Source organism: Excalfactoria chinensis, unplaced genomic scaffold (assembly GCF_039878825.1).
Source record: "Excalfactoria chinensis isolate bCotChi1 unplaced genomic scaffold, bCotChi1.hap2 Scaffold_68, whole genome shotgun sequence".
Classification (NCBI taxonomy): domain Eukaryota; kingdom Metazoa; phylum Chordata; class Aves; order Galliformes; family Phasianidae; genus Excalfactoria; species Excalfactoria chinensis.
The window spans coordinates 1,395,942-1,420,200 of record NW_027315710.1 but is presented as its reverse complement, the minus strand read 5'-3'; the positions used below and the strand labels follow the sequence as shown (position 1 = coordinate 1,420,200).

General features: G+C 47.7%; 1 protein-coding gene across 1 annotated transcript; it reads left to right on the top strand.

Moving 5' to 3' along the window:
* The first annotated feature begins 7,427 nt into the window (after positions 1-7,427).
* LOC140265151 (olfactory receptor 14J1-like) lies at positions 7,428-8,393 on the top strand. Its single transcript, XM_072361036.1, has one exon. The coding sequence runs from the start codon at positions 7,428-7,430 to the stop codon at positions 8,391-8,393; it is 966 nt and encodes a 321-aa protein (XP_072217137.1).
* Positions 8,394-24,259: the final 15,866 nt, after the last annotated feature.

Here is a 24,259-nt window from a genome sequence, read left to right as displayed (position 1 = left end):
CTGATCAAGACTGGACACAGCCCTGACCCCTGGGAAACACCGCTACTTACAGGTCACAAACCAGACACTGCACCGCCAACGACAACAATCTGTGCTCTGCCAGTCAGACAGTTCTCAACCCACCTCACTGTCCACTCATCTATCCCACACTTCCTCAGCTTTGTTCTATGGATGTCATGGGGAACAGTATCAAATGCCTTGCTGAAATCAAGGTAGATGACATCCACCGCTCTCGCCCCATTTACAAAGCCAGTGAAACTGTCATAGAAGGCTACCAGGTTGGTCGAGCATGACCTCCCCTTGGTGGACCCATGCTGACTACTCCTGTGAAACTCCCTTTCTTCCAGTTGTCTATAGATGGCATCCAGCACAAGCTGCTCCATCACCTTTCCAGGGAATGAGGTGAGGCAGCCTAGCCTGTAATAACCCAGATCTTCCTTCTTGCCCTTTTTGAAGACCAGAGTGACACTGGCTGTCCTCCAGTCTTCAGGCACCTCTCCCATTCTCCAAGACCTCTCAAAGATGATAGAGAGTGGTTCAGCAATCACTGCTGCAATCTCCCACACCTCTAATTGATGCACCCCATCAGGTCCCATGGCTTTAAGAACATCAGTGTGGCCTAGGTGCTCACGGACCACCTCTTCCCAGACTAAATGCAAGTAAAGTCTTTCATTCCCCAGACCCTCAGTAAGCTCCAGGCTCTGGGATTCCTGAGGGAGAGCTTTTTCACTGAAGACAGAAGCAAAGAATGCCTTCAGTATCTCCAGCGTCTCAGCATTCCCCGTCACCAGAATACCCCCCTCACTTAGTAGGGTACCCACTGTCTCCCTAGTCTTCCTTTTATTCATAACATACTTATATATATATATATATATATATATATTTAATGGGTGTCAACCAATTTATGTAATACTAAGTTCTGCTTGCAAGGAACTGTGTGAGAGAGGTGGGCCAATCAGGGCTGGTTCTGCGTTGAGGTGTTTATAACTGGACAATACAGACTGTTAATGGAAAGATATATGGTAGTAAGGGTGTATATGGGATCTTAAAAACAGTATTGTTTGACAAACTGTCTTGACGGTATAATAAAGTGTAATTGTTGATGGCATATGGAAGTGTACCAGAGGGTATGTGGAAGTGTAAATGAGGGTACAAATAGTGGAATAGTTTACAGAGGAAAAAGAGTTTAAGAGAAAGTGAGTTTATCTGCACAGACATGAGAGCAACCCCCTGCACCGCTCCTCTGTGAGCAGAGCAAAGCAGAGACACAGTCCCCATGTATCATGTAGTGTTATTCTACATAGAAAATGGGTGAGGTCACAACAGAAGAGGCAGATCTTCCTCTCTGCTCCATCTGTGGCATACTCTGGAGTTCAAGGCATTGCAAAGCTGGGGCACATCTACGTTTGTTCGCTGATGACACCTTAGTTTGCTCTGGGCTCTCATTTCAATGGCATCTACATAAGTCTAAAGTCATGCCAGTTGACAGCAAACTAGCAAATGCTGTCTCATTGTAAGGAAGAACAAGAAATGTGACAGGGGCAATTATGGACTTGTCAGTCTCACTCCAGTGCGTGGTAAAATTATGGAGGAAATGATGGTGGGAGTTATGGAAAATCAGCTGAAGGACAATTGTGTCATTGGTCACAGCCAACACAAGTTCCCGAGGGGAAGGTCCTGTTTAACTTAAGGTCCATTTCTGTCAAGGTTATCCATTTAGTTGACCAAGGGAAGCAAGGTGATGTTATCCTTGAGGATTTCAGTAGAGCTTTTGATACTATTTCTCACAGTACCCTTCTGGACAGAATGCTCAGCATACGGCTAGACAGAGACATAACGTGGTGGGTGAACAGTTGGCCAACAGGTCAGGTCCAAAGGATTATAGTCAATGGGTTCCATCAGTCTGGTACATGGTCATTGTCAAGGTCCCCTACAGCTCCATTTTAGGGCCACTTCCATGTTTTTGCAGATGACTGGCATGTGGGACTAGAAGATGCTCTGATCCTGTTTGCTGATGATACCAGAAGAGGAGGTGCTGTTGCCTCCACTGAGGGAGGAGAGGACTTGCAGAGAGATGTGGACAAGTCAGAGAAGTGGGTACCAGTTGGTACTAAGCACCAAATGCATAAAGTATAGCAAGAACAAGTGCCTGATTGTGCACCTGGGTAGGGGCATCCCTGGACATACACACTGACTAGATATGGGACACTGGAGGGTGGACTGACTGAAAAGGACTGGTGGTCCTGGTCAGCATCATATTGAATGTGAGTCAGCAGTGTGCCCAGGCAGCCAGGAAGGCCAACAGTCCCCTGGAGTGTATCAAGGAAGGTAAAAGCATGCTGGGTAAAAAAGAGGCTGGGTAAAAATGTTGCCTGGGTAGGGGAAACCCTGAACATACACACTGACTGGATATGGGACACTGGAGAGCGGACTGACTGAAAACTATTGGGGGACCTGGTCAACATCAAATTGAATGTGAGTCAGCAGTGTTCCCAGACCACAAGGAAGGCCAACAGTCCCATGCAGCACAGGAAACAAGTTATTGCTAGGTGGGTAACAGAAAGGATAGTTCCTGTCTGCTCTGCATTGCTGCAGCCTCACCTGGAGCACTGGGTGTACTTCTGGGCACCGCAGTATGCAAAGAACATCAAACTATGGGAGGGTGTGCAAAGGAGGGCACTGGAACTGAGAGATCAGAAGTTCAGAGTTTCATTGGGATTGACTACATGATCAGATTGGGCCTTTCTTACATCCCACATCCTGCGATGAGACACAGGGCACACATGGGACATGAACCTCACAGTGTCCTTGCACCACATGCAGAGCCTGGGATCTTCTGTCCTTCTGTCTTTCATTTGACATCATACAGTTCTCCATTTCCTGCCCCAAGAAGGGCCCTGAGCCAACATGAGGGACAGGATCTCCCTGCCAAGTCTGGAGATCAAGGTTTGGCCTTTCTGCTTCATAAGACAAAGGGGGAGTTTCTCAGCATCAGAGCCACCATGCCAGTGCATTTGCCTGCCTGTACTCATGGCTTCCAATTATCTGCTCTAACAAGTCCCTTGGGAAGCTTGCTTGGTAATGTTCCTCAGTGGGCCCATTAATACTACAAGTAACTTCACTGTTACTTCTGACTTTGTCTTGTTGAGCACTTTGAGCAGTTTTCTCTCTGCGCTGGAGGTTGATGGACTCAGCAACAAATGCCGCCTGGGGCTCCTTACCACCTAAAGAGCCTCCTGAGCCTTGTGCCTTCCTGTCATTCTCTTCAGGTTTTCAGAACTTGTTCAGCAAAATGGAGAGATCTCTGGAGAGAGCTTAAAGAGGAATAATCCAGCAGACATTTATTGTCTGTTTATTTATAGTTGTGTTCAAACAAGACATTAAAGCAGCACTGTGCAACTGATGTCAATCCAGGATGCCCCCACTGAGTTCTATTCTGTTTCTGTGTGGACAAAGTTGCTCCTCAACCTCCCCATCCTGTTTCTACTCACATTGGCCCCATGGGACTTGCATCACTCTTCTCCACTGCCGTCACCCGCTCAGTGTTAAACCTGCTTTGCACCAACTCCCTCTGGCTTTCCACAGAGAACCTGCTGCACATGGGCAAGGAAGGTATTCTCTTTTTTTTTAGCCAACAAACAGAAGGAAAGGTGATGCAATAGAATGAACAGTAAAACACAGTGATCAACTGCATGTTTTGTCCCAGCTGCTTCTATTGAGGTTTGTCTTTCGCAGGGAATGGTTGTACAAGAAATGAGTTAGACACAGGCAGGAAGGGATAGATAGAATCACAGTGAAGGATTTGACAACAGAGTCCATCAGACTTTTGAGGAATGGAGCAAATTCCAGTAATCTCCCTGGTATAGATCAGCCAGGTAGTTGGGAGGTATCAACTTAAAACTGAACAAGACTTGTGAGTAATTCAAACACTGAGAAGGGTTAACACATTCTCATAGATTTGTCTTTGTCTTCAACACTTTTCTACACCTTTACAGACATTAATGAACATCTTTCAGACTTTGTGCTTTAAAAAGAATAAGAAAAAGGAAAAGAAGAAAAAGGAAAAGAAAAGATAGGAAGGGATAGATAGGATCACGGTGAAGAAGTTGACAACATAGTACATCGGACTTTGGAGCAATGGAGCAAATTTGAGTAATCCCCCTGAAAGTCAGAAATCAGACAGATAATAATTGGGAGGTATCTGACTGAACAAAATGCAAGGGATGGAGAAATCGGGAGGGCAGTGGGAGGAGCGTGTGTCCAGATGGCCTGCTGAAAACGTGGCCTTAACCACGGCCATTTATTTAGGACAGCTGGAGACACCTGGAGGATGAGGGACATCAAATAGGCAGCAGGGAAGAGCAGCGGCGGACACCGGGCTTTAGTCACAGGGCATTGGCACTGGCACCGCTGTCTGTGTCCCTGAACATGAAGGCATCTGTGTCCTGCAAACACGGCTCTGGAAAAGATCATAGATACAGGAAAAGAAAAACAGACAAAAAATCCCCTCAAAGACTCCTATTTACAACTCCAAATGGACAGGACACATGAGATTTTCTCATGTTGAGAAGGGTTAACACATTTTCATTGATTTCTATCTTTGTCTTCAATTCTTTGTCTCAGTTTTATTGACATTTATGATCATCATTTAAGCTTACAGCCTCAACATTAATTAACTAATTAATAAAAAGACATCCATTTGCGTCTTGCACATGGCCTGATGCCCCTTTGACCTTCACAATTACCCCCAGCCCTTCCTTGCCGGAGAGTATGAGATCCAGCAGAGCACCTCTCCTCTTTGGTTCCACCACGGCTTGGTCAAGAAGCTGCCATCTGTGCTCTCCTCAGATCTCCTGGATGGCACATGCCCTGCTGTGCTGTCCCTGCAGCAGATACTGGAGTGAAAAAGGCCCTAAAGGGGATACGGGCCTGACAACATCAGGCTCCCATCTGCCTGCAAAGGGCGCCTTCCACTTGCTCTTCCTGATCAGGAAGCTGGGAACAGGCACTGTTGGTCTCCTCTGTTTGCCATTTCCATTAGCTCTGACCTGGCTGCTCTGCCATCCCCAGGCAGAGCTCAGTGCACTCTCACAGACGACAGTCTCCCTTCCTTTTCTCTGTGCCCATCCATTGTAAAGACTTGGTATCCCCCTTCTGCAACAGTGCAGATGTGGAAGCCATTTAACTGTGTCTCTGTGGCCCAAACAAGAGCTCAGGCCTGCAGCTCTACAAATATTTCTGGCTCATCATGTGTTGATGCTCTCATTAGTGCAAAACCCACAGAAGTAAACATCCTGATTGGAAAGCATCACTGGACATAGCCTGACTGGATAGCTCATCTGTGGTATTAATGTGCAGAAGGTGGCACACAGGCATTAGTCCCACTGTGGGTCTAGGAGTTGATGTAGCAGCAAGGACACTCCTAGGGCATGGCTTTCCTGAAGGCCCTATGCTGCATTTGCAGCTGCATGTGTGTGGGACAGCCCAGAGAAGTGGCACAACACGAGGCTGCTTCCGATGTCATTCACCTGAGAGCCCACAGAAAACTGAGGTTATGTCTGTTGATGAATAACGACATATGTTAGCTTTGTGTTGCCTTGAGCTCCAGAATATGCAGCAGATGGAGAACAGAGAAAGATCTGGCTCTACTTTTGTGAGCTCATCCATTTAGTTTGCTGAAAAACTGCATACTCTGGGGAGATGGGTGACAAAGGCACTTTGAGGTCACTTACAATGACAAAAAATACTTCTTTCCCCTCTCTGGCCCTCAGCTGAAGCTCAGGAATGAGGTTTCTATCTCAGGGATTTCCCACATGGTTTACAACTCTGTCACACATCAAGGAGCAGCCCAGACACCTTGGGCATCACCCAGCATCTGTGTGTGAGCAACTGCCACCCTGCTGAAGGACTGAGGACTCAGAGCAGGAGCTCACATGCAGGCAACTCCTTGTGCACTTCTGAACAGAACCAGAAGAATCCCAGCTCCTGTGTGTCCATGGGGAGCTGAATCCCATTTCAGCCACGAGGTTTCCCTTTAGGGTTGAGATGCCTGCAGTAACTCAGCTGGATCACTGTCCTGCACAGGGCAATTCCACCCCTCTCTGTTCTTGTCTGTGTTCCCTTATTGTTTCATCAAACTACCTCTGGTAGGACTCCTCATGTGTCTGGAATTTTTCACTGACCACTAGACATCAGGTGTTTAATTCATCAGATTTCAAAGCAGAGTCATGATGCTGTTGTCTTTCAGGAGTTGTTGGCCAAGAAGAGCCAGGGACATCTCAGGGGAGATGAGTGGGAAGGATAAACATGACATCCTCTGCTGCTGAGCTGGGCCGGGCTCCTGGGACACAGGGAGCTCATACAAGTGGGCAGTGCTGCAGAGAGACAGCTGTGCCCAGGAGCAGCTCTTGTGCACAGCACAGCCTGCAGGTGACAGAAGGAGAGGAGAGAAAGGGAAGAGAGCTTGCAGGATGTGTACGGTGTGAGCAGTCTGTGAGCTCATTGCAAAAGCATTGCTGACAGATCATGACACGGTAAGTCTCACTGCAGACCATGAGCTGCTTTTCATAGAGGGTTATCTAAACTGGGACATTTTGTTGCAGATCAGGCTGCAGGCACTGAGTGTTTCTTTACTGTGGAAAAAGCCTTCTGCTTGAGCTGAGGGCTTCTGTGCTGCAGTGTCAGAGCACAGCCCTGAATGCTGCGTGTCCCAGCATGGCTGCAGGTGGTGCAGCCAGGACTGCAGGTGGATGCTCAGAGCAGGGTCCCTGCTGTGACCCAGGGGCTGTGTGCTGGGTATGGGACATTGTGGCTTGTCAGGATCAGCACTCAACTTGAACAAGGAGCCGCCTTGGCAAGCCACGACCCAAGGTAGGAATTTTCTTTTTCTTTTTTTTTTTTTTTTTTTTTTTTTAGTTAAGAAATGGAAAAGGATTGGAAGCAGAAATCTGAAGGGGGCTGTTTGTTTTGTGAACTGTCACACGTGATGTGTTTTCATCCTCTCCTTTCTGGGAGAGGAACCTTATAAAGGGTGGAAGTAGTTGAAATTATCATTTTTTGTTGATAAGAATAATGCACTTATATTGCAAATAGGCAGGTTTCCTGAACAGAAAGTGAAGGGCACAGTGGTTGGGCTTGAGGGCTTTAAGAGCAGTGAGGGTAAAGATATGAGACATGAAACAGATGAAAAAATCCAGGGAGATGGGATAAGATTAGAAAATGAGAGGAAGGTAAAAACTCCTTATGCTTCTTCTGCTTATAGGATGTTGAACTTCATGAAATTAAATTCAAGTTGTGGCGCTAAATGAACACTGACATAGAAGAACAAAAGCATTTCACAGTATAGTAGTAGGAGTGTCTCTGAGAATGGTCTGGACTTGTCATTATCTTCTGCACTCTAAGCAGGACTCCAAGACCAGGAAGATCAGATGCCCAACAGCAGCTCCATCAGCGAGTTCCTCCTGCTGCCGTTGGCAGACACGCGGCAGCTGCAGCTCCTGCACTTCTGGCTCTTGCTGGGCATCTACCTGGCTGCCCTCCTGGGCAACGGCCTCATCAGCACAGCCGTAGCCTGCGACCGCCGCCTGCACACCCCCATGTACTTCTTCCTGCTCAACCTGGCCCTCCTCGACCTGGGCTGCATCTCCACCACTCTCCCCAAAGCCATGGCCAACGCCCTCTGGGACACCAGGGCCATCTCCTACGCAGGATGTGCTGCACAGCTCCTTTTCTTTGTCTTCTTCATCTCAGCAGAGTTTTCCCTTCTCACCATCATGTCCTATGACCGCTACGTTGCCATCTGCAAGCCCCTGCACTATGGGACCTTGATGGACAGCAGAGCTTGTGCCACCATGGCAGCAGCTGCCTGGGGCGCTGGGGTTCTCAGTTCCCTGCTGCACACTGCCAGTACGTTTTCACTGCCTCTCTGCCAAGGCAATGTTGTCAACCAGTTTTTCTGTGAAATCCCCCAGATCCTCAAACTTGCCTGCTCAGACTCCTACCTCAGGGAAGTTGTGTTTCTCATTTTTAGTGCCGTTTTATTCTTTGGGTGCTTTGTTTTCATAGTGGTGTCCTATGTGCAGATCTTCATGGCCGTGCTGAGGATGCCCTCTGAGCAGGGACGGCACAAAGCCTTCTCCACGTGCCTCCCTCACCTGGCTGTGGTCTCCCTATTTCTCAGTTCTGGCTTTTTTGCATACCTGAAGCCCCCATCTGTTTCCTCCTCATCCATGGACCTGATGGTGGCACTTCTGTACTCCATGGTACCTCCAACACTGAACCCTATTATCTACAGCATGAGGAACCAGGAAGTAAAGGATGCAGTGAGGAAAGTGATTAACAAATATGTTTCACAAACATTCGACTGCCCATCATTTGGAATTCATGACATGTAATGCAGCTTTTTACTGATGCAAACTCTTTGCTTTGTTTTGATCAACTTTTGTAACTGTAATTTATTGTTATTGTTATTTTAATACTGTTATGTTTTTCAGAGAAACATCATTACTCAAACCAATTCCTCTTTAACTTGTAACTTTGTAGTAGCCCAGACGCACTGTACATAATGAACCAGGCTCTCTGTGTACCTTAACAGAATAAAGGACATGCAGTGACTCTGTCTGTTCTCCTTCTTGTGAGACATTTCTGGTGCTGTCAGGGTCAGATGTTCTCAGAAACCCACAGTCCAGCAAGAAGCACACGGCTGTTCATCAGACTGTGCGGTGACTTCAGCCTGCAACAGCTGACGGGCCATCCCTGGGCTCCTGGCTGGGGTCTGTGCTTTCAGGCTCACGTCTGTCAGTGCCTCTGTGTTGTGGCTTTGTGATTTCTGTTGTCAGTATTCTACAACAAAACATCGTGCAGAACAGTGGCACTTAAGGATTTAATATCCTCTTTCTGTGTTACCACCGTTTGGGGCATTTTGGTTTCTGGGGTGTGGGGGCGCAGGTTCGGCATCCCTGGAGGACTTGGTATGAAGAGGAAGAAGAGTGGGACTCTGGACCGGATTCCAGCCGCTCTCTGACTCTGGTTCCTCATGTTCTGTGTCAGAGTTGCACATACCTATAATCAATTAAGGGCATGATAGAGATACCTGTGTGGTTCCTGTCCATCCTAGTTCATGTAACTGACAATACAGTGTTTGGACTGGTCTCCAGATGCTCATCCCAGTTCCTTATGCATGCTCAGGGTGCCAACTTAGGTACCATGCTGTCAGTCCCTCTGAATGCGTTCCTTGAAAGTGTAATTTACATTCTGTGGGGGAAGCCTTCCCCAAAACCGGAGAATGCAGAGTGGTGCAGAATATGGAGAGGTTTAGGAGAGAGCTTAGAAGTGTGCGGACACCAGTGTCATGGGATTTTACTTTTGAATTAGCCGTGGGACCCTGAGAAATGAAGCAAGTAAGTGAGTAAGGGATGGTGCAGCTCAGAAAGATCTGAGGAGGAATGGCTTATCTGGGCCTTAGCTTGTGCTTAACCAACTCTATATAATACTACTGTGGAGAGATAGAGTTTCCAAACTGAGACTCAATCCAAAACGGGAAACCTCCAAGTCGATCTTGGTCAATCACAGGAGGCAGCAGTATCAGTGTCAGTTGCCCCTGTTGTCATGGTTTTGTAATGTTGCTGTCAATATTCCAGAATCACAGAATCACAGAATTGTAGGGGTTGGAAGGGACCTCTGAGATCAACCCCCTGCCAAAGCAGGCTCCCTACAACATGTTGCACAGTTAGGCGTCCAGGTGGGTCTTGAATATCTCCAGAGGAGACTCCACCACCTCCCTGGGCAGCCTGTTCCAGTTCTCTGTCACCCTCACCGTAAAGAAGTTCTTGTGCACATTCATTTGGAACTTCCTATGCTGAAGTTTCAGCCATCTCCTACAAAGGATGTGCTGCACAGCTCTTTTTCTTTCTCTTCTTCCTCTCAGCAGAGTTTTCCCTTCTCACCATCATGTCCTATGACCGCTACGTTGCCATCTGCAAGCCCCTGCACTACGGGATCTTGATGGACAGCAGAGCTTGTGCCACCATGGCAGCAGCTGCCTGGGGCGCTGGGGTTCTCAATTCCCTGCTGCACACTGCCAGTACGTTTTCACTGCCTCTCTGCCAAGGCAATGTTGTCAAACAGTTTTTCTGTGAGATCCCCCAGATCCTCAAGCTCTCTTGCTCAGAATCAAATCTCAGGGAAGCTGTGTTTCTCTTTTTTACTTTCAGTTTAGGCTTTGGCTGCTTTGTTTTTATAGTTGTGTCATATTTGCAGATCTTCCTTGCTGTGCTGAGGATGCCCTCTGAGCAGGGACGGCACAAAGCCTTCTCCACGTGCCTCCCTCACCTGGTCGTGGTCTCCCTGCTTGTCATCTCTGGCTTTTTTGCCTACCTGAAGCCCCCCTCTGTCTCCTTCCCATCCATGGACCTGATGGTGGCACTTCTGTACTCGGTACTGCCCCCAACACTGAACCCTATTATATACAGCATGAGGAACAGGGAGGTCAAGGATGCAGTGAGGAAAGTGATTACTAAATGTGTTTCAAAAGCTGTGAACTGCCCATCTTTTGGAATTCCTATAATGAAATCCAGCTTTTTTCTAAATCAAGCTCGCTTTTGTTGACTGTTCTGTTCATTTTATATGTGTAATTCATTATTATTCTTTATATATATATACTGTAATGTTTTTCACTGAAATATCATTAGTCAAATCAATTCCTACTCAGTTTCTACCTTTCTAGTGTAGCCCATACACACTGTACATAACGAACCAGGCTCTCAGTGAACCTTACAGAATAAAGGACATGTAGTGACTCTGTCTGTTATCCTTCTTTTGGAGCTGACAGGGTCGGATGGTCTCAGAAACCCACAGTCCAGCAGGAAGCACACGGTTGTTCTTCAGAATGTGCAGTGACTTCAGCCTGCAACAGCTGACGGGCCATCCCTGGTCTCCTGGCTGGGGTCTGTGCTTTCAGGCTCACATCTGCCAGTGCCTCTGAGAGGCCAGCAGCAGCAGCTGGTTTGCACGTTGGTTGTCAGGTACCCTCTTGCTCATTCTGTGTGAGACCCTGCACAGAACAAGTTCTTGGATATGGGTTATCACATCAGAAGTTTCCAAGCTTCATAGAATCATAGAATCATAGAATTACCCTCGTTGGAAAAGACTTTGAAGATCATCAAGTCCAACCACAGCCTAACCATAGTACCCTAACTCTAACAACCCTCTGCTAAATCGTATCCCTGAGCACCACATCCAAACAGCTCTTAAACACATCCAGTGATGGTGACTCAGCCACCTTCCTGGGAGCCCATTCCAGTGTTTAACTGCCCTTTCTGTCAAGAAGTGTTTTCTAAAGTCCAACCTGAACTTGCCCTGGCGCAACTTGAGGCCATTTCCCCTCATCCTGTCACATGTCACTTGTGAGAAGAGACCTGCCCCACTCTCACTGTAAGAACCTTTCAGGTACTGGCAGACGGCAATAAGGTCTCCCCTCAGCCTCCTCTTCCGCAGACTAAACAGTCCCAGCTCCCTTAGTCTCTCCTCATAAGGCTGATTCTCCAAGCCTTCATGAGCCTCGTTGCCCTTCTCTGGACCTGCTCCAGTACCTCCATGTCCTTCTTGTGCTGAGCTGCCCAAAGCTGGACACAGTACTCGAGGTGAGGCCTCACCAATGCCGAGTACAGGGGCAGGATGACTTCCTTAGTCCTGCTCACCACACCATTCTTAATACAAGCCAGGATGCCGTTGGCCTTCTTGGCCACCCAGGCACACTGTCAGCTCATGTTCAGCCGTGCATCAATCAGTTCCCCCAGCTCCATTTCCTCCACATAGTCCTCCAGCCACTCCGCCCCAAGCCTATAGCGCTGCCTGGGCTTGTTGTGGCCAAAATGCAGGACCTGGCATTTGGTCTTGTTAAACCTCATCCCATTGGCTTCAGCCCGGCTCTCCAGCCTGTCCAGATCCCTCTGTAGGGCCTCGCTACCCCCAGGCTGATCCACACTCCCAGCCAATTTAGTGTCATCTGCGAACTTACTGAGGGTGCACTCAATGCCCCCATCGAGGTCATCAATAAAGATGTTGAAGAGGACAGGCCCCAGCACCAACCCCTGGGGAACACCACTCGTGACCGGTCACCAGCTGGATTTAACTCCATTCACCACCACTCTCTGGGCCCGGCCCTTCAGCCAGCTCCTTACCCAGCCAAGAGTGTACCCGTCCAAACCATGGGCTGCCAGCTTCTGCAGGGGAATAATGTGGGAGACAGTGTCAAAGGCTTTGCTGAAGTCTAGGTAGAGCACATCAACAGCCTTTCCCTCATCCAGCAGATGGGTCACTAGATCATAGAAGCAGATCAGGTTGGTCCAACAGGACCTGCCCTTCATGAACCCATGCTGGCTAGGCCTGATCCCCCAGTTGTCCCGCACATGCCACATGAAGTTCCTCAAGACAATCTGCTCCATAACCTTCCCTGGAACCGAGGTCAGGTTAACAATTCCCCGGATCCTCCTTACAATGTTTCTTGTAAATGGGAATCACAGTGACAAGCCTCCAGTCTTCTAGGACCTCACCAGTCAACAAAGAGCACTGATAGATGATGGAAAGTAGCCTGGCTATCACCTCTGCCAGTTCCCTCAGCACTCTTGGGTGAATCTCATCTGGACAGTTGTGACAGTCCAGTTGGACTAGTAAGTCTCTGACTATTTCTTCCAGAATCATGGGTGTTTAGTCTGCTCCCCTGGTTGGTCTTCCCCTATGTCGGGCAGTGATCCAGCTGAGGCAGTGCAGGCGTCTCATCCGTAGAGGGAAACCCTGGGGCTGAAATGGGATTCAGCTCCCCACGGACCCTCAGGAGCTGGGGTCCCTCTGATTCAGTTCAGATGTGCACAAGGTGTTGCCTGCATGTGAGCTCCTGCTCTGAGTCCTTCAGCAGGGAGGCAGTTGCTCACACACAGCAGAGCTTCTGCCTGGAAGGACCACATCCATGCAGCATGGCAGGCTTTGGCTGGTTAGTGTGCGAAGCCGGGAAAACTCACAGGCTGCGGCCCCGAGGCAGGCAAAGGAAGTCCCAGTGTAAGTGACATCACCAGGGCTGCTGGAACCTGTGTGTTGTCACGCTGCTTTTCCATGACAACAGCAGGTCTGACCAAAGGGGGGCATTGCTTTCATGTTAGGTAATGGAAAGAGCATGTTGCAGAGGGGCAGACAGTCTTGCCAAAGAAGCCTGTGGTGCACCACCATGGACAGCACAAGTCTTTTTGCGCCTCCTTGAACCCTGGCCAGGCTTTGTGGAGAAAGCCAAGAGGAGAAGGTGGGCACCAGGTATTTCCCCAGACTGCTACCTAGATTGGTTTATTCAGTGGTATAAAGGCTGGACCTGCTTACAGTGGCTGTGGATGCCTCATCTGTGGGATGGATGTATTGCTGTACAAGTTCTCCATGGCTGGGAGAGGTTCTCCATATCGTCATTGCAAATGGAGCTCCCCAGTGACTGTGGATCTGAGTGATGGGAAAGTGTTGGGTCAGCTGGTGATATATCTTAATCACTGAGCTCACGTAGCAATGGTTAGGCCCACTGCCTCACTTATTTCCTTTACTGCTTTTGACTACAGACACTGCTTTATTTTTTGTATGCTATTGTAATGGGCAGTAAAAGAAGCCTATCCCTTATGTTGGTGTCTGTGTCCTTCCTGTTGACCCCCTGGACTGGCACCACACTAATAGCATGTGATGGGCACATAACTTGGACATCAGGACAAAATGACTTGTAAGGCCGGCATCAAGAGCGTATCCTTTGGAGAGAGACTGAGAGACTTTGGCTTGTTGAGCCTGGAGAACAGAAGGCTCTGAGGAAACCATGTGGCTGCCTTTCAGTACACAGGGCCTCAAAGGTCACCTATTTCCAACCCCCTGCTGCAGCCAATAGTGAGGTCAGGCTCTAGGTCAGGTTGCTCAGGATGCCACCCAGCCTGAACATGAACACTGGTAAGGACGGGGTATGCACAGTGTTTCTGGGCAGCCTGTGCCAGCACCTCACCAACATCTAAGTGAAAAGCTTCGTAGCACTGCTTTTGCAGTCTCTGGCTTACAGAAATTCTTTTTATTTTTCTTCCCTACTAACTAACTTTTAACTATCATTAAAATCTTATGCTTATGCATTCATTCTCAACCAAAAACAGTCACAGAGTTATCTAGATCAATCTATGTCGGTGACAGGGCAGTAGGTCCATTGGGTACCCATCCACTGACGAATGGGATGCGTAGTCCTTCTCTGTGTGCTCCACGTGATTTTATGATGAGGAATGCCAATAGCAAAAATTACAAAACCATGACACCTGCTTAAATTCCTGTGGGTCATTGAGAAGCAGACCCGGTAATTGCCCAGCAGCCAATTTGTCTTTTCTCCCCTGGAATGGCACAGAGTGCAGCCATCCAAAGAGAGACGCTCCAGTCCCCCTGTCCTTTAAGCAGATTTCATTGCCATAGAAAACTGGAGTAGCCATATTTAGGTTCTGCTTTGGTTTTTGGCATTCAAGTGCTTTCAGTATCTCTTAGCAGTGCACGGACCCAAATGTCCTGTGCTTTGATTGCGTGATGGTTATTTATTTATATTTGCACTTATGATATATCAGAATATAATAATAGTATAATACAAATATCCCAGTAGCTTTAAAATTTTTATTATTTTTTGTCACTATTGTAAATAAAATAAATAAATAAAAAAAAAATTCTAATGTTCTGTAACTTACTTGTTAACAGTATTGTATATTTTATGAGATTCATCAAACACAGAATGACTTGTGTTGGAAGGGACTCCAAGGATCACCAAGTTCCAACCCCGTGCCACAGGGAGGTCAACTAACCTCCAGTGATAAGAGCTGCTTCAAAAGTAATGCCTCCTCGCTTATCACGTGGGTCGTAAGATGAGAGGCGGATATTGGAGGTGTGGCTGTAGAGGTTGGACCTTCCCATCATTGTCCCATTAAACACTGCTATCGTGTTACAGATGACAGCAGAGGGGCAGCCTGACAGAACGGAATCTGACATGGAAGTGCACATGAAGCAAAGGTGTGCCACTGAATTCCTCCAAGCAGAAAAGGGTTGCACTTGTTGACATTCACCAAAGCTTGCTACATGTTTCTGGAGACCAAACATTGGATGTGGGCAGAGTGAGGCACAGGGAAGTGTGTTTCAGCGGTGGAAACTGTCAGTCACGTTTGCTGATGCAGACAGTCATGAGCATGGCATGTAGGCTCCTCTTCCCTCCCCTCAGTCTCCCAACTCTGTTCTCCAGGCTTCACCTGACCTCCTTGTGTTAGTCATCTCATTAGGGGCAGCTTTCCACCTACCAGCCTGTGCTCCAGAATGGCTCTTGTAGGTTCTAGTTAACCTTTATCAGACCTTTGTGCAGGATTCCTCTACCACAGTCCATCCTGGAGGCAGAGACCACCTCTGTGTACAAAATGGAAGAAGCCATGAAAGAAGCTTGGAAGATTCTGACATGATAACCCATATCCAAGAATTTGTTCTGTGCAGGCTTTCACAGACAATGAAGAAGAGGTGACCTGATAACTAAAGTGCAACCCAGCTGCTGCTGCTGGCCTCTCAGCGGTACTGACAGATGTGAACCTGAAAGCACAGACCACAGCCATGAGCCCAGGGATGGCCCGTCAGCTATAGCAGGCTGAAGGTACTACTCAGTTTGATGAACAGCTGCATGATTCCTGCTGCATTGTGGGTTTCTGAAAACATGCGACTCAGACAGCACCAGAAATGTCTCACAAGAAGGACAGACAGAGTCACTGCACGTCCTTTATTCTGTTAAGGTTCACAGAGAGCTCAGGGATATGACTTAGCAGAGGGTTGTTAGAGTTAGGGTACAGTGGTTAGGCTGTGGTTGGACTTGATGATCTTCAAGGTCTTTTACAACCCGGATAATTCAATGATTCTATGTTTATGTACAGTGTGTCTGGGATACAATACAAAGCTGAATAGGAACTGATTTGAGTAATAATGTTTTAATGAAAAAAATTACAGTACTTAAAAAAAAATAAAAAAATGGCACAAACAAACAAACAATAAAATAGAACTTAATTCAGTAAAAAGCTGCATTATAAGTCATGAATTCAAAAAATCGGCCGTTCACTGCTTTTGAAACACATTTGGTCATCACTTTCCTCACAGCATCTTTGACCTCCTGGTTCCTCATGCTGTAGATGAGAGGGTTCACTGCTGGAGGCACCACCGAGTACAGAACTGCCACCATCAGGTCCATGGATGGAGAGGAGATGGAGGTAGGCTTCAGGTAGGCAAAAACAGCAGTGCAGAGAAAGAGGGAGACCACAGCCAGGTGAGGGAGGCACGTGGAGAAGGCTTTGTGCCGTCCCTGCACAGAGGGCATCCTCAGCACGGCCATGAAGATCTGCACATAGGACACCACTATGAAAACAAAACAGCCAAAGACCAAACTAGAACCAAAAAAGAGAAACACAACTTCCCTGAGGTAGAAAACTGAGCAGGAGAGCTTGAGGATGTGGGGGATTTCACAGAAAAACTGGTTGACAACATTGCCTTGGCAGAGAGGCAGTGAAAACGTACTGGCAGTGTGCAGCAGGGAATTGAGAACCCCAGCGCCCCAGGCAGCTGCTGCCATGGTGGCACAAGCTCTGCTGTCCATCAAGGTCCCGTAGTGCAGGGGCTTGCAGATGGCAACGTAGCGGTCATAGGCCATGATGGTGAGAAGGGAATACTCTGCTGACATGAAGAAGGCAAGGAAAAAGAGCTGTGCAGCACATCCTGCGTAGGAGATGGCCCTGGTGTCCCAGAGGGCGTTGGCCATGGCTTTGGGGAGAGTGGTGGAGATGCAGCCCAGGTCGAGGAGGGCCAGGTTGAGCAGGAAGAAGTACATGGGGGTGTGCAGGCGGCGGTCGCAGGCTACGGCTGTGATGATGAGGCCGTTGCCCAGGAGGGCAGCCAGGTAGATGCCCAGCAAGAGCCAGAAGTGCAGGAGCTGCAGCTGCCGCGTGTCTGCCAACGGCAGCAGGAGGAACTCGCTGATGGAGCTGCTGTTGGGCATCTGCTGTTCCTGGGCTTGGAGTCCCGCTTAGAGTGCAGAAGATAATGACAAGTCCAGACCATTCTCAGAGACACTCCTACTACTATACTGTGAAATGCTTTTGTTCTTCTATGTCAGTGTTCATTTAGCACCACAACTTGAATTTAATTTCATGAAGTTCAACATCCTATAAGCAGAAGAAGCATAAGGAGCTTTTACCTTCCTCTCATTTTCTAATCTTATCCCATCTATTGGATTTTTTCATCTGTTTCATGTCTCATATCTTTACCCTCACTGCTCTTAAAGCCCTCAAGCCCAACCACTGTGCCCTTCACTTTCTGTTCAGGAAACCTGCCTATTTGCAATATAAGTGCATTATTCTTATCAACAAAAAATGATAATTTCAACTACTTCCACCCTTTATAAGGTTCCTCTCCCTGAAAGGAGAGGATGAAAACACATCACGTGTGACAGTTCACAAAACAAACAGCCCCCTTCAGATTTCTGCTTCCAATCCTTTTCCATTTCTTAACTAAGAAAAAAAAAAAAAAAAAAAAAAAAAAAAAAAAAAAAAAAAGAAAATTCCTACCTTGGGTCGTGGCTTGCCAAGGCGACTCCTTGTTCAAGTTGAGTGCTGATCCTGACAAGCCACAATGTCCCTTACCCAGCACACAGCCCCTGGGTCACAGCAGGGACCCTGCTCTGAGCATCCAACTTTAGTCCTGGCTGCACCGCCTGCAGCCGTGCTGGGACACGCAGCACTCAGGGCTGTGCTCTGACACTGCAGCACAGAAGCCCTCAGCTCAAGCAGAAGGCTTTTTCCACAGTAAAGAAACACTCAGTGCCTGCAGCCTGATCTGCAACAAAATGTCCCAGTTTAGATAACCCTCTATGAAAAGCAGCTCATGGTCTGCAGTGAGGCTTACCGTGTCATGATCTGTCAGCAATGCTCCTGCAGCGAGCTCCGAAGGCTGCTCACACCGTACACATCCTGCAAGCTCTCTTCCCTTTCTCTCCTCTCCTTCTGTCACCTGCAGGCTGTGCTGTGCACAAGAGCTGCTCCTGGACACAGCTGTCTCTCTGCAGCACTGCCCACTTGTATGAGCTCCCTGTGTCCCAGGAGCCCGGCCCAGCTCAGCAGCAGAGGACATCGTGTTTATCCTTCCCACTCGTCTCCCCTGAGATGTCCCTGGGTCTTCTTGGCCAACAACTCCTGAAAGACAACAGCATCATGACTGTGCTTTGAAATCTGATGAATTAAACACCTGATGTCCAGTGGTCAGTGAAAAATTCCAGACACATGAGGAGTCCTACCAGAGGTAGTTTGATGAAACAATAAGGGAACACAGACAAGGACAGCGAGGGGTGGACTTGCCCTGTGCAGGGCAATGATCCAGCTGAGTTACTGCAGGCATCTCAACCCTAAAGGGAAACCTCGTGGCTGAAATGGGATTCAGCTCCCCATGGACACACAGGAGCTGGGATTCCTCTGGTTCTGTTCTGATGTGCTCAAGGAGTTGCCTGCATGTGAGCTCCTGCTCTGAGTCCTCGGTCATATAGCACAAAGGCAGTTGCTCACACACAGAAGCTGGGTGATGCCCAAGGTGTCTGGGCTGCTCCTTGATGTGTGACAGAGTTGTAAACCATGTGGGAAATTCCTGAGATAGAAACCTCCTTCCTGAGCATCAGCTGAGGGCCAGAGAGGGGAAAGAAGTATTTCTGGTCATCGTAAATGACCTCAAAGTGCCTTTGTCACCCATCTCACCAGAGTATGCAAAATTTCTCAGCTAACTAAATGGATGAGCTCACAAAAGAAGAGCCAGATCTTTCTCTGTTCTCCATCTGCTGCATGTTCAGGAGCTCAAGGCAACACAAAGCTAACATATGTTGTTATTCATCAACAGACATAACCTCAGTTTTCTGTGGGCTCTCAGGTGAATGGCATCGGAAGCAGCCTCGTGTTGTGCCACTTCTCTGGGCTGTCCCACACACATGCAGCTGCAAATGCAGCACAGGGCCTTCAGGAAAGCCATGCCCTAGGAGTGTCCTTGCTGCTACATCAACTCCTAGACCCACAGTGGGACTAATGCCTGTGTGGCACCTTCTGCACATTAATACCATAGATGAGCTGTCCAGTCAGGCTATGTCCAAAGATGCTTTCCAATCAGGATGTTTACTTCTGTGGGTTTTGCACTAATGAGAGCATCAACACATGATGAGCCAGAAATATTTGCAGAGTTGCAGGCCTGAGCTCTTGTTTGGGCCACAGAGACACAGTTAAATGGCTTCCACATCTGCACTGTAGCAGAAGGGGGATACCAAGTCTTTACAGTGGATGGGCACAGAGACAAGGAAGGGAGACTGCCGTCTGTGAGAGTGCACTGAGCTCTGCCTGGGGATGGCAGAGCAGCCAGGTCAGAGCTAATGGAAATGGCAAACAGAGGAGACCAACAGTGCCTGTTCCCAGCTTCTTGATCAGGAAGAGCAAGTGGAAGGTGCCGTTTGCAGGCAGATGGGATCCTGATGTTGTCAGGCCCGTATCCCCTTTAGGGGCCTTTTTCACTCCAGTATCTGCTGCAGGGACAGCACAGCAGGGCATGTGCCATCCAGGAGATCTGAGGAGAGCACAGATGGCAGCTTCTTGACCAAGCCGTGGTGGAACCAAAGAGGAGAGGTGCTCTGCTGGATCTCATACTCTCCGCCAAGGAAGGTCTGCGGGTAATTGTGAAGGTCAAAGGGGCATCAGGCCATGTGCAAGACGCAAATGGATGTCTTTTTATTAATTATTTAATTAATGTTGAGGCTGTAAGCTTAAATGATGATCATAAATGTCAATAAAACTGAGAGAAAGAATTGAAGACAAAGATAGAAATCAATGAAAATGTGTTAACCCTTCTCAACATGAGAAAATCTCATGTGTCCTGTCCATTTGGAGTTGTAAATAGGAGTCTTTGAGGGGATTTTTTGTCTGTTTTTCTTTTCCTGTATCTATGATCTTTTCCAGAGCCGTGTTTGCAGGACACAGATGCCTTCATGTTCAGGGACACAGACAGCGGTGCCAGTGCCAACACCCTGTGACTAAAGCCCGGCGTCCGCCGCTGCTCTTCCCTGCTGCCTATTTGATGTCCCTCATCCTCCAGGTGTCTCCAGCTGTCCTAAATAAATGGCCGTGGTTAAGGCCACGTTTTCAGCAGGCCATCTGGACACACGCTCCTCCCACTGCCCTCCAGATTTCTCCATCCCTTGCATTTTGTTCAGTCAGATACCTCCCAATTATTATCTGTCTGATTTCTGACTTTCAGGGGGATTACTCAAATTTGATCCATCTCTCCAAAATCGGATGGACTGTGTTGTCAACTCCTTCACCGTGATCCTATCTATCCCTTCCTATCAATTCCTTTTCTTTTTCTTCTTTTCCTCTTTCTCTTTCTTTTTAAAGCACAAAGTCTGAAATATCTTCATTAATGTCAGTAAAGGTGAAGGAAAGAGTTGAAGATAGAAATCAATGAGAATATGTTAACCCTTCTCAGTGTGTGAAATACTCACAAGTCCTGTTCAGTTTTAAGTTGATACCTCCCAACTACCTGGCTGATCTATCCCAGGGAGATTAATAGAATTCGCTCCATTCCTCAAAATTCTGATGGACTCTATTGCCAAATCCTTCACTGTGATTCTATCTATCCCTTCCTGCCTGTGTCTAACTCATTTCTTGTACAACCATTCCCTGTGACAGACAAACCTCAATAGAAGCAGCTGGGACAAAACATGCAGTTGATCACTGTGTTTTACTGTTCATTCTATTGCATCACTTTTCCTGCTGTTTGTTGGCCGAAAAAAAAGAGAATCCCTTCCTTGCCCATGTGCAGCAGGTTCTCTGTGGAAAGACAGAGGGAGTTGGTGCAAAGCAGGTTTAACACTGAGCGGGTGACGGCAGAGGAGAAGAGTGATGTGAGGAACAGTGATGCAAGTCCCATGGGGCCAATGTGAGTAGAAACAGGATGGGGAGGTTGAGGAGCAACTTTGTCCACACAGAAACAGAATAGAACTCAGTGGGGGCATCCTGGATTGACATCAGTTGCACAGTGCTGCTTTAATGTCTTGTTTGAACACAACTATAAATAAAGAGACAATAAATGTCTGCTGGATTATTCCTCTTTAAGCTCTCTCCAGATATCTCTCCATTTTGCTGAACAAGTTCTGAAAACTGAAGAGAATGACAGGAAGGCACAAGGCTCAGGAGGCTCTTTAGGTGGTAAGGAGCCCCAGGCGGCATTTGTTGCTGAGTCCATCAACCTCCAGTGCAGAGAGAAGTTTGCACAAAGTGCTCAACAAGACAAAGTCAGAAGTAACAGTGAAGTTACTTGTAGTATTAATGGGCCCACTGAGGAACATTAACAAGCCAGCTTCCCAAGGGACTTGTTAGAGCAGATAATTGGAAGCCACAACTACAGGCAGGCAAAGGCACTGGCATGGTGGCTCTGATGCTGAGAAACTCCCCCTTTGTCTTATGAAGCAGAAAGGCCAAACCTTGATCTCCAGACTTGGCAGGGAGATCCTGTCCCTCATGTTGGCTCAGGGCCCTTCCTGGGGCAGGAAATGGAGAATTGTATGATGTCAAATGAAAGACGGAAGGACAGAAGATCCCAGGCTCTGCATGTGGTGCAAGGACACTGTGAGGTTCATGTCCCATGTGTGCCCTGTGTCTCATCACAGGATGTGGGACGTAAGAAAGGCCCAATCTGATCATGTAGTCAATCCCAATGAAACTCTGAACTTCTGATCTCTCAGTTCCAGTGCCCTCTTTTGCACACCCCCCCATAGTTTGATGTTCTTTGCATACTGCGGTGCCCAGAAGTTCACCCAGTGCTCCAGGTGAGGCTGCAGAAATGCAAAGCAGAGATGCACGATTCTTTCTGTTACCCACCAAGCAATACCTTGTTTCCTGTGCTCTGTGGGACCGCTGTCCTTCCTGGCTGCCTGGGCACACTGCTGACTCACGTTCAATTTGATGCTGACCAGGACCCCCAATCCTTTTCAGTCAGACTTCTCTCCAGTGTCTCATATCCAGTCAATGTGTATGTCCAGGGTTGCCCCTACCCAGGTGCACAATCAGGCTCCTGTTATACTTTATGCACTTGGTGCATAGTACCAACTGGTACCCACTTCTCTGACTTGTTCACATGTCTCTGCAAGACCTCTCCACCCTCAGTGGAGGCAACAACACCTCCAACCAGCAAACTTGCTCAGAACATCTTCAAGTCCTGCGTGCAGGTCATCCACAAATACATGAAAGAGAAGTGGCCCTAAAATTGAACCCTGGGGTACCCTGATAGTGACCAACTACCAGCCCTATGGAACCCATTGGCTATAATCCTTTGGGCCTGACTTATTGGCCAACTGCTCACTGACCACATCCTGTTTCTGTCTAACCGTATGCTGGACATTCTGTCCAGGAGGGTGCTGTGAGAAACAGTATCAGAAGCTCTACAGAAATCCTCAAGGATAACATCAACTGACTTCCCTTGGTCAGCTAAGTGGGTAACCTTGTCAGAAATGGACCATAAGTTAAACAGGACCTCCCATTCAGAAAGTTGTTTTGGCTGTGACAAGTGTCAGAATTGTCCTTCAGCTGTTTTTCAGTCACTCCCACCATCATTGTCTCCATAATTTTATCAGGCTCTGGAGTGAGACTGACAGGTCCATAATTGCCCGTGTCATCTTTCTCGCTCTTCCTTACAATGAGACAACATTTGCCAGCTTCCTGTCATCTGGCATGACCCCAGACTTAAGTAGATGCCATTGAAATGAGAGCCCAGAACAAACTAAAGTGTCATCAGTGCAAGAATGTAGACGGGCCATAGCTTTGCAATGCCTTGAACTCCAGAGTATGCCACAGATGGAGAGGAGATCTGCCTCTTCTGTTGTGATCTCACCCATTTTCTAAGTAGAATAACACTACATGATACATGGGGACTGTGTCTCTGCTTTGCTCTGCTCACAGGGGAAGGGTGTGGGGGGTTGCTGTCATGTCTGTGCAGATAAACTCACTTCCTCTTTATCCCTTTTTCCTCTGTAAACTATTCCACTATTTGTACCCTCATTTACATTTCCACATACCCTCTATTACTCTTGCACATATTATTAACAATTACACTTTTATATACCATCAAAACAGTTTGTCAAACAATACTGGTTTTTAGATCCCATATACACCCTTACTACCATTTATCTTTCCATTAACAGTCTGTATTGTCCAGTTATAAACACCTCAATGCAGAACCAGCCCTGATTGGCCCACCTCTCTCACACAGTTCCTTGCAAGCAGAACATAGTATTACATAAATTGGTTGACACTCATTAAAAATAATAATAATAATAATAATAATATTTTTATTTATTTATTTATTTTTAAAGTATGTTATGAATAAAAGGAAGACTAGGGAGACAGGGGGGACAGTGGGTACCCTACTAAGTGAGGGCAGTATTCTGGTAACGGGGGATGCTGAGACGCTGGAGATACTGAAGGCATTCTTTGCATCTGTCTTCAGTAAAAAAGCTCTCCCAAAGGAATCCCAGAGCCTGGAGATTAGTGAGAGGGTCTGAGGAATGAAGACTTGCCTTTAGTCAGGGAAAAGCTGGTCTGTGTGCGCCTAAACAGCACTAAGGTCCAAAAATCCATGGGACCTGATGGGGTGCATCTGTAAGTGCTGAGAGAGCTGGCAGAGGTGATTGCTGAACTGCTCTCTGTAATCTTTGAGAGGTCTTGGAGAATGGGGGAAGTGCCTGAAGACTGGAGGACAGCCAATGTCACTCCGTTCTTCAAAACGGGCAAGAAGGAAGATCTGGGTTATTATAGGCTAGGCTGCCTCACCTCAGTCCCTTGAAAGGTGATGGAACAGCTTGTGCTGGATGCCATCTCCAGACAGCTGGAAGAAAAGGAGGTTATCAGGAGTAGTCAGCATGTGTCCACCAAGGGGAGGTCATGCTCAACCAACCTGGTGGCCTTCTATGACATTTTCCATGGCTGGGTGGATGGGGGGAGATCAGTGGACGTCGTCTACCTTGATTTCAGCAAGGCATTTGATACTGTCTCCCATGACATCCTTATAACAAAGCTGAGGAAGTGTGGGATAGATGAGTGGACACTGAGGTGGGTTGCGAACTGTGTGACTGGCAGAACACAGAGGGTCGTCATTGGTGGTGCAGAGTCCAGTTTGTGATCTG